At 42.6% G+C, this 13,836-nt stretch overlaps 1 protein-coding gene across 5 annotated transcripts in view; it reads left to right on the plus strand.

Annotated features, from left to right (window-relative positions):
• Nucleotides 1-13,836, plus strand: part of LOC121841159 (zinc finger protein 512B-like) — a 126,434-nt gene that overhangs the window by 66,619 nt on the left and 45,979 nt on the right. For all 5 annotated transcript variants that reach the window (XM_042307655.1, XM_042307653.1, XM_042307654.1 and 2 more), the window contains 4 exons: nt 7,024-7,097; nt 7,186-7,314; nt 7,481-7,641; nt 7,712-7,959. In XM_042307655.1, coding sequence (XP_042163589.1) covers nt 7,024-7,097; nt 7,186-7,314; nt 7,481-7,641; nt 7,712-7,959 — 612 coding nt within the window. The remainder of the gene's footprint in view (nt 1-7,023; nt 7,098-7,185; nt 7,315-7,480; nt 7,642-7,711; nt 7,960-13,836) is intronic.

Raw genomic sequence — 13,836 nt, forward strand, 5'->3', positions numbered from 1 at the left:
CCCTTTTCTCCTCACTTCTTCTATCCTCTCTTCTCTCATCTCCCCTCCTCCTCTCTGTTCATACCTTCCCTTTTCTCCTCACTTCTTATATCCTCTCTTCTCTCATCTCCCCTCCTCCTCTCTGTTCATACCTTCCCTTTTCTCCTCACTTCTTCTATCCTCTCTTCTCTCATCTCCCCTCCTCCTCTCTGTTCATACCTTCCCTTTTCTCCTCACTTCTTCTATCCTCTCTTCTCTCATCTCCCCTCCTCCTCTCTGTTCATACCTTCCCTTTTCTCCTCACTTCTTCTATCCTCTCTTCTCTCATCTCCCCTCCTCCTCTCTGTTCATACCTTCCCTTTTCTCCTCACTTCTTCTATCCTCTCTTCTCTCATCTCCCCTCCTCCTCTCTGTTCATACCTTCCCTTTTCTCCTCACTTCTTATATCCTCTCTTCTCTCATCTCCCCTCCTCCTCTCTGTTCATACCTTCCCTTTTCTCCTCACTTCTTATATCCTCTCTTCTCTCATCTCCCCTCCTCCTCTCTGTTCATACCTTCCCTTTTCTCCTCACTTCTTCTATCCTCTCTTCTCTCATCTCCCCTCCTCCTCTCTGTTCATAACCTTCCCTTTTCTTTTCTCCTCACTTCTTCTATCCTCTCTTCTCTCATCTCCCCTCCTCCTCTCTGTTCATACCTTCCCTTTTCTCCTCACTTCTTCTATCCTCTCTTCTCTCATCTCCCCTCCTCCTCTCTGTTCATACCTTCCCTTTTCTCCTCACTTCTTCTATCCTCTCTTCTCTCATCTCCCCTCCTCCTCTCTGTTCATACCTTCCCTTTTCTCCTCACTTCTTATATCCTCTCTTCTCTCATCTCCCCTCCTCCTCTCTGTTCATACCTTCCCTTTTCTCCTCACTTCTTCTATCCTCTCTTCTCTCTCCAGAGAGGTTGAACAATGTGCAGCTGCAGCCTTAGACAGCTGGGAGGGTGGTGGGTGTCTGGTGTGTGTGTGCCAGTTGTGTGTGCCAGTTGTGTGCCAGTTGTGTGCCAGTGTCTGGTGTATGTGTCTGGTGTGTGTGTACTCATGTTGGGGAGGGAGATTCAAAGAGAAAGTAGGCATTGTGTTTTGACGAAGATGATGAGTGTGTTTGTATGTCAGTGTGTGTGTGTTTTAGCTCTGTCCGTGTGTGTGTGTGTGTGTGTGTGTGAGGGGGGTTTCATCAGGAAATGGTGGTAGGTAGTAGCTAAGAGAGGTGACTCTTATTCCCATAGCAACAGGAACATATCTTACCCAATAATGAAATTCATTAGTTATAACATTTTTTTTAAGAGGCCTTTATTTTCCAAGACAGCAATTAAAATGCTCAATTTCCTCCCAGCTCAAGAGCTGCACCGTTTGAATGAATCACCTCTCCTGCTGCAACACACACCCTTTCCACTGTTTATGTGAAGTGGGTGTGCATGAATGAGTGTGTATGTAGCATATTAGTGAGAGAGTGTCTGTGTGTGCAAACAGTATTAGACAGCAATAGTTGAGAGAGCTAATGGGCAAATGTTTTTGCACAAAGAATATCATCAGTTTTTCTGCATCATTACCATCAGTACTCAATCAAAGATGACATGTTTATCCCCCTTGTGTTTACTGAGAGGAAAATCCCTGTGCTGTCAAATGGTGTTTCAGTGTAAATAATAATCACATGAACTCAAATCAGTTCAACTGGAATCCTCTAACCCTGTTTCATCTCATTCTCTCCACTTACTGACAGTTGTGGCTGCTTCGTGTGATGTATTGTGTTGTCTACCTTCTTGCCCTTTGTGCTGTTGTCTGTGCCCAATAATGTTTGTACTATGTTGTGCTGCTGCCATGTTGTGTTGCTATTTTTAATCCCTGCAACCATCACCTTTTGCCTTTTGGTAGGCCGTCATTGTTAAATAATAATTTGTTCCTAACTGACTTGCCTAGTTAAATAAAATAAAAAATGAAATCTTCTGTAATCCTTTGAGACAGAAACTGGCCCAGATCTAGATGTGAGCTCTCTGTTCATAGTACAGTCAAGGGCTGTTATTTGATTCAGGACTGTCAAGCTAGTGGACGTTGAGTAGGTGACTGTAGGGCTGGGCGGTATACCGTGTTTTACTATATACCGGTAGTGATGCACGGACCGGTTTGGGTTGATACTTTACCTTCTATAACGGTAGTGATGCAGGGGATCGGTTTGGGTTGTTACTTTATCTTCTATAACGGTAGTGATGCAGGGGATCGGTTTGGGTTGTTACTTTACCTTCTATACTGGTAGTGATGCAGGGGACCGGTTTGGGTTGTTACTTTACCTTCTATACTGGTAGTGATGCAGGGGACCGGTTTGGGTTTTTACTTTACCTTCTATACCGGTAGTGATGCAGGGGACCGGTTTGGGTTTTTACTTTACCTTCTATACCGGTAGTGATGCACGGACCGGTTTGGGTTGTTACTTTACCTTCTATAACGGTAGTGATGCAGGGCACCAGATTGGGTTGTTACTTTACCTTCTATACCGGTAGTGATGCACGGACCAGTTTGGGTTGTTACTTTACCTTCTATAACGGTAGTGATGCACGGACCGGTTTGGGTTTTTACTTTATCTTCTATAACGGTAGGGATTCACGGACCGGTTTGGGTTGTTACTTTACCTTCTATACTGGTAGTGATGCAGGGACCGGTTTGGGTTTTTACTTTACCTTCTATAACGGTATTGATGCAGGGGACCGGTTTGGATTTTTACTTTACCTTCTATAACGGTATTGATGCAGGGGATCGGTTTGGGTTTTTACTTTACCTTCTATACCGGTAGTGATTCACGGACCGGTTTGGGTTGTTACTTTACCTTCTATAATAGTAGTGATGCACGGACAGGTTTGGGTTTTTACTTTACCTTCTATACCGGTATTGATGCAGGGGACCAGATTGGGTTTTTACTTTACCTTCTATACCGGTAGTGATGCACGGACCGGTTTGGGTTTTTACTATACCTTTTATACCGGTAGTGATGCAGGGGACCGGTTTGGGTTTTTACTTTACCTTCTTACTGGTAGTGATTCACGGACCGGTTTGGGTTGTTACTTTACCTTCTATAACGGTATTGATGCACGGACCGGTTTGGGTTTTACTATACCTTCTATAACGGTAGTTATGCAGGGGACCAGATTGGGTTTTTACTTTACCTTTTATACCGGTAGTGATGCAGGGGACCGGTTTGGGTTTTTACTTTACCTTCTTACTGGTAGTGATTCACGGACCGGTTTGGGTTGTTACTTTACCTTCTATAACGGTAGTGATGCACGGACCGGTTTGGGTTTTTACTTTACCTTCTATACTGGTAGTGATTCACGGACCGGTTTGGGTTGTTACTTTACCTTCTATACCGGTAGTGATGCAGGGGACCGGTTTGGGTTTTTACTTTACCTTCTATTCCGGTAGTGATGCACGGACCAGTTTGGGTTGTTACTTTACCTTCTATAATAGTAGTGATGCACGGACCGGTTTGGGTTTTTAGTTTACCTTCTATACCGGTATTGATGCAGGGGACCAGATTGGGTTTTTACTTTACCTTCTATAATGGTAGTGATGCAGGGGACCGGTTTGGGTTTTTACTTTACCTTCTATAATGGTAGTGATGCAGGGGACCGGTTTGGGTTTTTACTTTACCTTCTATAACGGTATTTGAATGTTTGGTTTGTTAAATGTGATACGCGGTGTGTAACGTCCATCTTTATAGTTAACTCTGCTACTTGAGGCATCCCTCTCCTCTGTCTCTCTCTCTCTCGCTCTCTGTCGCTCTCTCTTTCTCTCCACGCCACTTTTCACACAGACCTAGTCCCACCCCGTCACTCAAGGAGTTAATCACTAGTTAGCTGGCTAGCAAACGTAGCTAGTTAATACAACCTGATACCAGTACTGGCGGACGCCTAAATCAGAATGTTGTTTGTGCAACAGTATCTTCTATATTAAAGAGGAATAGGCGAGGCATGAGTATGTTAGCTACATGAATAAAGATTTAATGTAGCCAAAAACTATAGGGTCCCCCTATGAAACACTGAACATCACTTTGGTTCCTACCCTGTCACAATAACTTGTCCATGGCGTTTTCATTCGTTGTCATGTCAAACAACACTGTGTTCAAAGTGTCTACTATTATATTCTAACTATAGATTTATATTAATCATTATATTTCCATGATTCCAACAGATCACCCAGGTGTTTTGCTATGAATCACAAGTCAAATTGCAATTGCAACATTTGGTTAAAAATAAAGCCTAGTATTTTTCCCATATCGTGGCAGTGTGAAAATGATCTCAAATGAGGGCAGGAAATGCAGAAATTGATGGAAATGCAGGAAATGATTTTAGGTTGAAGTTGAACAGTATAAACCAATCAGAATGGAGAAAGACCCATTTTGAAATCATTTAGAATATATGTGTTGCCAACACACAACTCATGAAGCAAATGTATAATTGTATTATTCAAATCATAAAATACTGTCATACCGTCCAAAATGTGAAAAGTACCATGATATGATATTTTGGACATATCGCCCAGCCCTAGGTGACTGGATGTAATTGTCAGGATCTTTAGACTGGAACTAGCCTGGGACATGGTTGGATGGACAAAGTAGGACAGGAGAGTCTCCCATTCTCCATCCTCTCTTCCTTTTTCTCTACATCCTCCCATCTGTCTCTTTCCTCACCTCCTCTACACTCTTCCCCATCTGAATGGTGGTGTATCTGTTAGAGTGCATTGTGTAGGTCTCCCCCTTTCACCCCATCCTCCCCCATCCCGCTCACATCATACTATAGTGTAGCATAATGGTGTGTAAGGAGGGCTGATCGAGCAGAGATGGAACTGTGGTGGAGAAAAGGAAAGACGTAATGAACCTGCCTTCCCTCCTTACCTAGGCAGAGGGGGACAAGAGGGAGAGAGAAGGAATGAGAGGTAAAGAGAGTGTCGGGAGTGGGAAAAGAGAAGGAGAGAGAAGGAATGAGAGGTAAAGAGAGAGTGTCGGGAGTGGGAAAAGAGAAGGAATGAGAGGTAAAGAGAGTGTCGGGAGTGGGAAAAGAGAAGGAGAGAAAAGGAATGAGAGGTAAAGAGAGTGTCGGGAGTGGGAAAAGAGAAGGAGAGAAAAGGAATGAGAGGTAAAGAGAGTGTCGGGAGTGGGAAAAGAGAAGGAGAGAAAAGGAATGAGAGGTAAAGAGAGAGTGTCGGGAGTGGGAAAAGAGAAGGAGAGAGAAGGAATGAGAGGAAAGAGAGTGTCGGGAGTGGGAAAAGAGAAGGAGAGAAAAGGAATGAGAGGTAAAGAGAGTGTCGGGAGTGGGAAAAGAGAAGGAGAGAAAAGGAATGAGAGGTAAAGAGAGCGTGTCGGGAGTGGGAAAAGAGAAGGAATGAGAGGTAAAGAGAGTGTCGGGAGTGGGAAAAGAGAAGGAATGAGAGGTAAAGAGAGTGTCGGGAGTGGGAAAAGAGAAGGAATGAGAGGTAAAGAGAGAGTGTCGGGAGTGGGAAAAGAGAAGGAGAGAAAAGGAATGAGAGGTAAAGAGAGTGTCGGGAGTGGGAAAAGAGAAGGAATGAGAGGTAAAGAGAGAGTGTCGGGAGTGGGAAAAGAGAAGGAGAGAAAAGGAATGAGAGGTAAAGAGAGTGTCGGGAGTGGGAAAAGAGAAGGAATGAGAGGTAAAGAGAGTGTCGGGAGTGGGAAAAGAGAAGGAGAGAGAAGGAATGAGAGGTAAAGAGAGTATCGGGAGTGGGAAAAAGAGAAGGAGAGAAAAGGAATGAGAGGTAAAGAGAGTGTCGGGAGTGGGAAAAGAGAAGGAATGAGAGGTAAAGAGAGTGTCGGGAGTGGGAAAAGAGAAGGAGAGAAAAGGAATGAGAGGTAAAGAGAGCATGTCGGGAGTGGGAAAAGAGAAGGAATGAGAGGTAAAGAGAGAGTGTCGGGAGTGGGAAAAGAGAAGGAATGAGAGGTAAAGAGAGTGTCGGGAGTGGGAAAAGAGAAGGAGAGAAAAGGAATGAGAGGTAAAGAGAGCATGTCGGGAGTGGGAAAAGAGAAGGAATGAGAGGTAAAGAGAGAGTGTCGGGAGTGGGAAAAGAGAAGGAGAGAAAAGGAACGAGAGGTAAAGAGAGAGTGTCGGGAGTGGGATAAGAGAAGGAGAGAGAAGGAATGAGAGAGTGTCGGGAGTGGGAAAAGAGAGATGAGGAGAAAGTGGTGTTATTGGTATATGTTGAGAGAGAGAATCGTCTGTGTGCTTTGTCATAGGTTGTGGTGATGTATAATGGATTTATTTGGCTCATCAAATGGCCCACCATTTTGCCCACTAAAATAACATCAAATTGGTCAGAAATACAGTGTAGACATTGTTAATGTTGTAAATGACTATTGTAGCTGGAAAAGGCAGATTTTTAATGGAACATCTACATCGGCGTACAGAGGCCCATTATCAACAACCATCACTCCTGTGTTCCAATGGCACGTTGTGTTAGCTAATCCAAGTTTATCATGTTAAAAGGCTAATTGATCATTAGAAAACCCGTTTGCAATTATGTTAGCACAGCTGAAAACTTGTCCTGATTAAAGAAGCAATAACACTTGTCTTCTTTAGACTAGTTGAGTATCTGGAGCATCAGATTAGAGTGTTATGGCCAGAAGGTCAAAATGGCCAGAAACAAATAACTTTCTTCTGAAACTCGTCAGTCAAACTGGCCCTAACCAGAATATAAAGAGGAGTGAGAGGTCCCAGTGCACAACTGAGTTATTTTAATGTGTTTTTCTTTCTAAAACAAGGACATTTCTAAGTGACCCCAAACTTCTGAACATGGAGTGCAACTGGATCGATTTTCCACCAGTCACTACTATCAAGTGTTTTCCATCTATGCTTTGTTCTACAGTAATTGGTACAAAAACATACATTTTTCTGAGGGGGGTGTTATCTTCTATGCCTGTGAAAGGAGGGAGCTGTGTGGGTTGTGAATTGAACCAATGATACAGTAAATAGTTATCTGACTAAACCCTGTTATCTCTCTCTCAGGTACACCCTGTAGTGAAAGAGGGGAGGGAAAGAAGAAGGGGCGTCCTGAAGAGCAGGAGCTCAGGAGTATCCCTGTAGGTATCTACTATCCCTTCCAATCCCTACTTCCTATGTAGGAGTGTGTGAAAGGCATGTATATATCATCTATCTCCCTCTCTGCAGGCTAACATGATGGTCCAGTGGAAGGAGGAGTTTAAGAAGAGGTCCAGGGTAACGTGTCCTGGCTCAGGCTGCTGGTTAGAGTTTCCCAGCATCTACGGTCTCAAATACCACTACCAACGCTGCCAGGGGGTAAGACACCACATCATCTCTCCTCGCCCACATCGTCCCTCCTCACCCCTCCGTCTTTTCCATCTGTCCCCCCACTATCTCCGATATATTTATTTATTTTGTACTTTAGATGTGTCAATATCTTTCTCTATTTGACCTCCTCCCTCTTTATTCCTATGTCTCTCAGGTGACCCTAGCAGAGAGGTTGAGTCATGGCTGTCCGGACTGTAAGGCGGTGTTTGCCACTAAGGTCAGTCTCCAAAAGCACAAGCTGTGGAACCACCCCATCGAGACCAAGGCTGAGCCCAAACTACACAAGACCCCCGTGAAGGGGACCGCCAAGAAAAGGTGACATTTTCACCGCAAGACATACACCTACATACTGATTAGATTGTACCATTGTGTCTTCTCTGTCCAGGCCTATGAAGAACACTCCACTGTTGCCTGTGTTCTTCAAAGTCAAAAAGACCCAGGAGGTTTCTAGTCCCTCCCAGAACGGGGAGTGTGCCCCCCAGAGGGGAGAGAGGAAACAGCACCCACACCCCCAGCCCCCTCAGCAGCAGGCTGACACCTCCCCCAACACCCCGGGGGGCAGCGAGAGCGAAGATGAGGAGAGCAGTCTACTCCCACCATACCCCAATGAAGACCATGAGAGGACAAGGCACAGTAAGATTCAAATGTTGACGATTAGGATCTTTTTCTTTTATTTATTTATTTATTTTACCTTTATTTAACCAGGTAGGCAAGTTGAGAACAAGTTCTCATTTACAATTGCGACCTGACTTGTTAGAGCCCGACCGATCTTATCAGCCAATATTAGCCTTCCACAGAAATATCAGTCTTTATTCCACAGATGTTATATATATATATGGCATAAGACGCAAATAGACAAAGTCAAAGATGGCTGTGCACATTGCCCAGAAAATATCAACTGTGCTTGTTACAGTGTCTACAAGAACTGGAGCACATGACTTGACAAGTTGTTTACAGTTTTTGGCCAATCACAAAGGAAATAAAAATGGTATCACCTCACAGATCATCAGCTGAATACAAGTCTACTGCCTAGCCTAACTCTAGTGTGAAAGCTGAACAGGGTTGACAGAAATGGTTGAAACTATTTTAGTGGGGTTTGTGAGGGTGTAGGGTTTTCAGGTGCATGGGGGGTGGAAATGGGGGAAGGTATCATGGAGGGTTATGACAGAGGAAATATTACTATGGGGGGCAAACAGAAGAAGTTTATAAAATGAATACAAATTGAACCCCTGGGCTCCATTTCTGAAATAAAACTAAAAGAAAATGATGTAATCAACTTTTGTTATTCCTTGATTTGTAATGCATTCTCACAATGATGTTTTATCATTTGGCCAAATGGTTGTTAGCTAGGAAAAATATGATTAGATTATTTCAATCAAATCATATTTTCCCTAGCCAACAACCTTCAGCCTAATCTGCAAGACCATACAGTGGTTCCTCCTTTAAAAGTTGCATCATACTGCAGCACGGCTTGCGGGCTGCTGCAACATTTCTTTGGCACGTTATTTATTTGTCAGCCATTTTTTTCTGTTGATGCGAGTTATTGCTAGTTTGACCACCAAGAGGGCATCTTTGAGAAGCATTTGGTAGACTTCCATATTGGCATTACCAGAGAATTTAAATCCTTTTTTGTAATAACATAGTATATGGGATTGATTTTAATAAATTTGGCTGAATTAATTTGATTAATATTATGGTGTTTCTATTCCGAGAATGGATGGATGTAATGGAAAATATGGCGCTGTCAACGTAACGGTCAGGAGTAGGCTACAGCATAAGAGGATTGGAGGATTCTAAATTAATATCTAAGGGGTATAACATTTCCACACCCTAATTGTAGTGTAACCAAACTTTCAGTTGAACGTAATTGCTCTTTGCCTTCTCTACCAGAAGTTAATGCTGTTGCTATGCAACCTCTTTCTAGCTAGTTAGCACAACAAATTACTAGTTAGATATTTTTCGACTTTGGGTGTGTTCTTAAATTAAATATCTAGTGGCTGAGCTCATAAGATAAGATAAGATAAGAGTAGGGCTGGTCGATATGGTCAAAACATTATATCACAGTATTAAAAAAAAGAGTAGTGATTAGTGAGTGATCCTAGGGTGCTTTATGAGTAGTGAGTGATCCTAGGGTGCTTTATGAGTTGTGAGTGATCCTAGGGTGCTTTATGAATAGTGAGTGATCCTAAGGTGGCAACACATACACTCTAAGTGATTTCACCATTCTGATTGTTTTATACTGTTCAATTCAACTTCATCCAAAACAAATTTCAGCACTTTTATCATGTCTGCATTTCATGCACTCAATTGCAGAGGTGGAAAAAGTACCCACTTGTCATACTTGATTAAAAGTAAAGATACCTTAATAGAAAATGACAAGTAAAAGTAAAAGTTACCCAGTAAAATACTACTTGTGTAAAAGTATTTGGTTTTAAATATACTTACGTATCAAAAGTAAATCATAAAATATACTTAAGTATCAAAAGTAGAAGTATAAATAATTTCAAATTCCTTATATTAAGCAAACCAGATGGCACCATTTTCTTTTCTTTTTTTTTACGGATAGCCAGGAGCATACTCAAACACGCAGACATAATTCACAAAATAAATATTTGTGTTTAGTGAGTCCTCCAGATCAGAGGCAGTAGATGACCAGGGATGTTCTCTTGACAAGTGTGTGAATTGGACCGTTTTCCTTTCCTGCTAAGCATTCAAAATGTAATGAGTACTTTTAGTTGTCAGGGAACATGCATGGAGTAAAAAGTACAGTATTTTCTTTAGAAATGTGGTGAAATAAAAATAAAAGTTGTCAACAATAAAAATAGTAACGTACAGGTAACAAAAAAATTACTGAAGTAGTACTTGAAAGTATTTTTACTTAAGTACTTTACACCACTGCTCAATTGAGAACTTCCACACTGCCACGTAGGGCTGGATGATGTGGGCAAATAATCTAGGACTTTTAACAAAATGTTGCAATTGTGATTTGACTTGCAAATTTGAGCAAAACTGTTGGAATCATGGAAATAGTATAACTATTCTACTTCAATATTTAGAATATAATAGTAGGAACTTTAAATACAGTGTTGTTTGACATGACAACGAAATGCCAGGGAGAAGTTATTGTGACAGGGTAGGAACTAAAGTGTTGATATGTGTTTCCTAGTAGACCCTAAAGCTTTGGCTACGTTGTGTGTTTTCTCTTAGCTACTTCATGTAGCTAACATAGTCTTGCTTTGCATATTCCTCTTTGATTTAGAATATACTGTTGCACAAACAACATGCTGAATACTCCAAGGTGGCATAGCAGTTCAGACGTCTTTTGTCCTCGTCTTGTCGTGTCCTGTATATATATATATATATTTACAACTTTTTTCACATACATTTTATTTTTATTTTCCATCAACTCATCTTCAAAACACTCTCCTGCAACCCGCCTCACCAATTTATATTTATAAAAAAGTATTATTTACCTCAAATCTGTAATCCTCCAAGAAGCTAGCCAGAAACTCCAAGAAGCTAGCCTGAAACTAGCCAGAAGCTAATCCAGAAGCTAATCAGAAGCTAGTTCAGAAGCTAGTTAGCTTCTTTACTGGCAAATCGTTAGTATTCAGCTAACCACGGTTTGTGGTCATCAGCTATCCTTTAGCTCGAAAATCTATCGCCAGTTCTGTACGGCGCAGCGCGGCTCGGAACGGAACATACCGGACCAATTTTTCTCTCCATGTCCCTGGATTTCGACTGCTCTCTGGACATTCATACCCGGATGCTACAGGAAGGCCATAAAGATCATCAAGGACATCAACCACCCGAGCCACTGCCTGTTCACCCCGCTGCCATCCAGAAGGCGAGGTCAGTACAGGTGCATCAAAGCTGGGACCGAGAGACTGAAAAACAGCTTCTATCTCAAGGCCATCAGACTGTTAAACAGCCACCACTAACATTGAGTGGCTACTGCCAACACACTGTCAATGACACTGACTCTACTCCAGCCACTTTAATCATGGGAAATGATGTAAATATATCACTAGCCACTTTAAACAATGCTACCTTATATAATGTTACTTACCCTACATTGTTCATCTCATATGCATACGTTGATACTGTACTCTATATCATCGACTGCATCCTTATGTAATACATGTATCACTAGCCACTTTAACTATGCCACTTGGTTTACATACTTATCTCATATGTATATACTGTACTCGATATCATCTACTGTATCTTGCCTATGCTGCTCTGTACCATCACTCATTCATATATCCTTATGTACATATTCTTTATCCCCTTACACTGTGTATGACAGTAGTTTTTTTTGGAATTGTTAGTTAGATTACTTGCTCGTTATTACTGCATTGTCGGAACTAGAAGCACAACCATTTCGCTACACTCGCATTAACATCTGCTAACCATGTGTATGTGACAAATAAAATTTGATTTGATTTGATTTGATTTGATTTATCCGTGTGACTATCGGCCTTCGGAGCAAACATCAATTATTCCGGAGCTAGCCAGCTCCGTCAATCACTCCTGGGCTGCAGTCACCTATCCGGACCCGTTTTACTGCCTACGCGGAGCCCCACCGGGCCTTCACAACTGGACTGCCGACGTTATCTACCCGAAGGAGATCCGGCTGGCTCCTCCGTCACGACGTTACCTGAACGCCCATCTGCGGCCTGCTAACCGTTAGCTGTCTTACCGGCTGCTATCTGAATAGACAATCGGACAATTTATTTATTTTTATTATTATTATGTTTTCTTCTTGGGCCTCTATAACTATATCTATTGTTTTTATTTTTTTTGTTGTTGTGTGATTTGGATTAATCCCCTCTACCACACAGAACCCCACTAATCTACTGACGGAACGCAAGAGGTGGCTAACAACAGACCTCCATCCTATGCTAGCTTGCTACCGATGGCCTGGCTAGCTGTCTAAATCGCCGTGACCCCCAACCAACCTCTCCACTCACTGGACCCTTTTGATCACTCGACTAAGCATGCCTCTCCTTAATGTCAATATGTCTTGTCCATTGCTGTTCTGGTTAGTGTTTATTGGCTTATTTCACTGTAGAGCCTCTAGTCCTGCTCACTATACCTTATCCAACCTATTAGTTCCACCACCCACACATGCAATGACATCTCCTGGTTTCAATAATGTTTCTAGAGACAATATCTCTCTCTTCATCACTCAATACCTAGGTTTACCTCCACTGTATTCACATACTACCATACCTTTGTCTGTACATTATACCTTGATGCTATTTTACCGCCCCCAGAAACCTCCTTTTACTCTATGTTCCAGACGTTCTAGACGACCAATTCTCATAGCTTTTAGCCGTACCCTTATTCTACTCCTCCTATGTTCCTCTGGCGATGCAGAGGTGAATCCAGGCCCTGCAGTGCCTAGCTCCACTCCTATTCCCCAGGCGCTCTCTTTTGACGACTTCTGTAACCGTAATAGCCTTGGTTTCATGCATGTTAACATTAGAAGCCTCCTCCCTAAGTTTGTTCTATTCACTGCTTTAGCACACTCTGCCAACCCGGATGTTCTAGCTGTGTCTGAATCCTGGCTTAGGAAGACCACCAAAAATTCTGAAATTTTAATTCCAAACTACAACATTTTCAGACAAGATAGAACTGCCAAAGGGGGCGGTGTTGCAATCTACTGCAAAGATAGCCTGCAGAGTTCTGTCCTACTATCCAGGTCTGTACCCAAACAATTTGAACTTCTACTTTTAAAAATCCACCTCTCTAAAAACAAGTCTCTCACCGTTGCCGCCTGCTATAGACCACCCTCTGCCCCCAGCTGTGCTCTGGACACCATATGTGAACTGATTGCCCCCCATCTATCTTCAGAGTTCGTGCTGCTAGGCGACCTGAACTGGAACATGCTTAACACCCCAGCCATCCTACAATCTAAACTTGATGCCCTCAATCTCACACAAATTATCAATGAACCTACCAGGTACCTCCCCAAAGCCTTAAACACGGGCACCCTCATAGATATCATCCTAACCAACTTCCCCTCTAAATACACCTCTGCTGTCTTCAACCAAGATCTCAGCGATCACTGCCTCATTGCCTGCATCTGTAATGGATCAGCGGTCAAACGACCTCCACTCATCACTGTAAAACGCTCCCTGAAACACTTCTGCGAGCAGGCCTTTCTAATCGACCTGGCCGGGGTATCCTGGAAGGATATTGATCTCATCCCGTCAGTAGAGGATGCCTGGATATTTTTTTTAAATGCCTTCCTAACCATCTTAAATAAACATGCCCCATTCAAGAAATTTAGAACCAGGAACAGATATAGCCCTTGGTTCTCCCCAGACCTGACTGCCCTTAACCAACACAAAAACATCCTATGGCGTTCTGCATTAGCATCGAACAGCCCCCGTGATATGCAGCTGTTCAGGGAAGCTAGAAACCATTATACACAGGCAGTTAGAAAAGCCAAGGCTAGCTTTTTCAAGCAGAAATTTGCTTCCTGCAACACTAACTCAAAAA

This window comes from Oncorhynchus tshawytscha, linkage group LG28 (assembly GCF_018296145.1).
Source record: "Oncorhynchus tshawytscha isolate Ot180627B linkage group LG28, Otsh_v2.0, whole genome shotgun sequence".
NCBI classification, from domain to species: domain Eukaryota; kingdom Metazoa; phylum Chordata; class Actinopteri; order Salmoniformes; family Salmonidae; genus Oncorhynchus; species Oncorhynchus tshawytscha.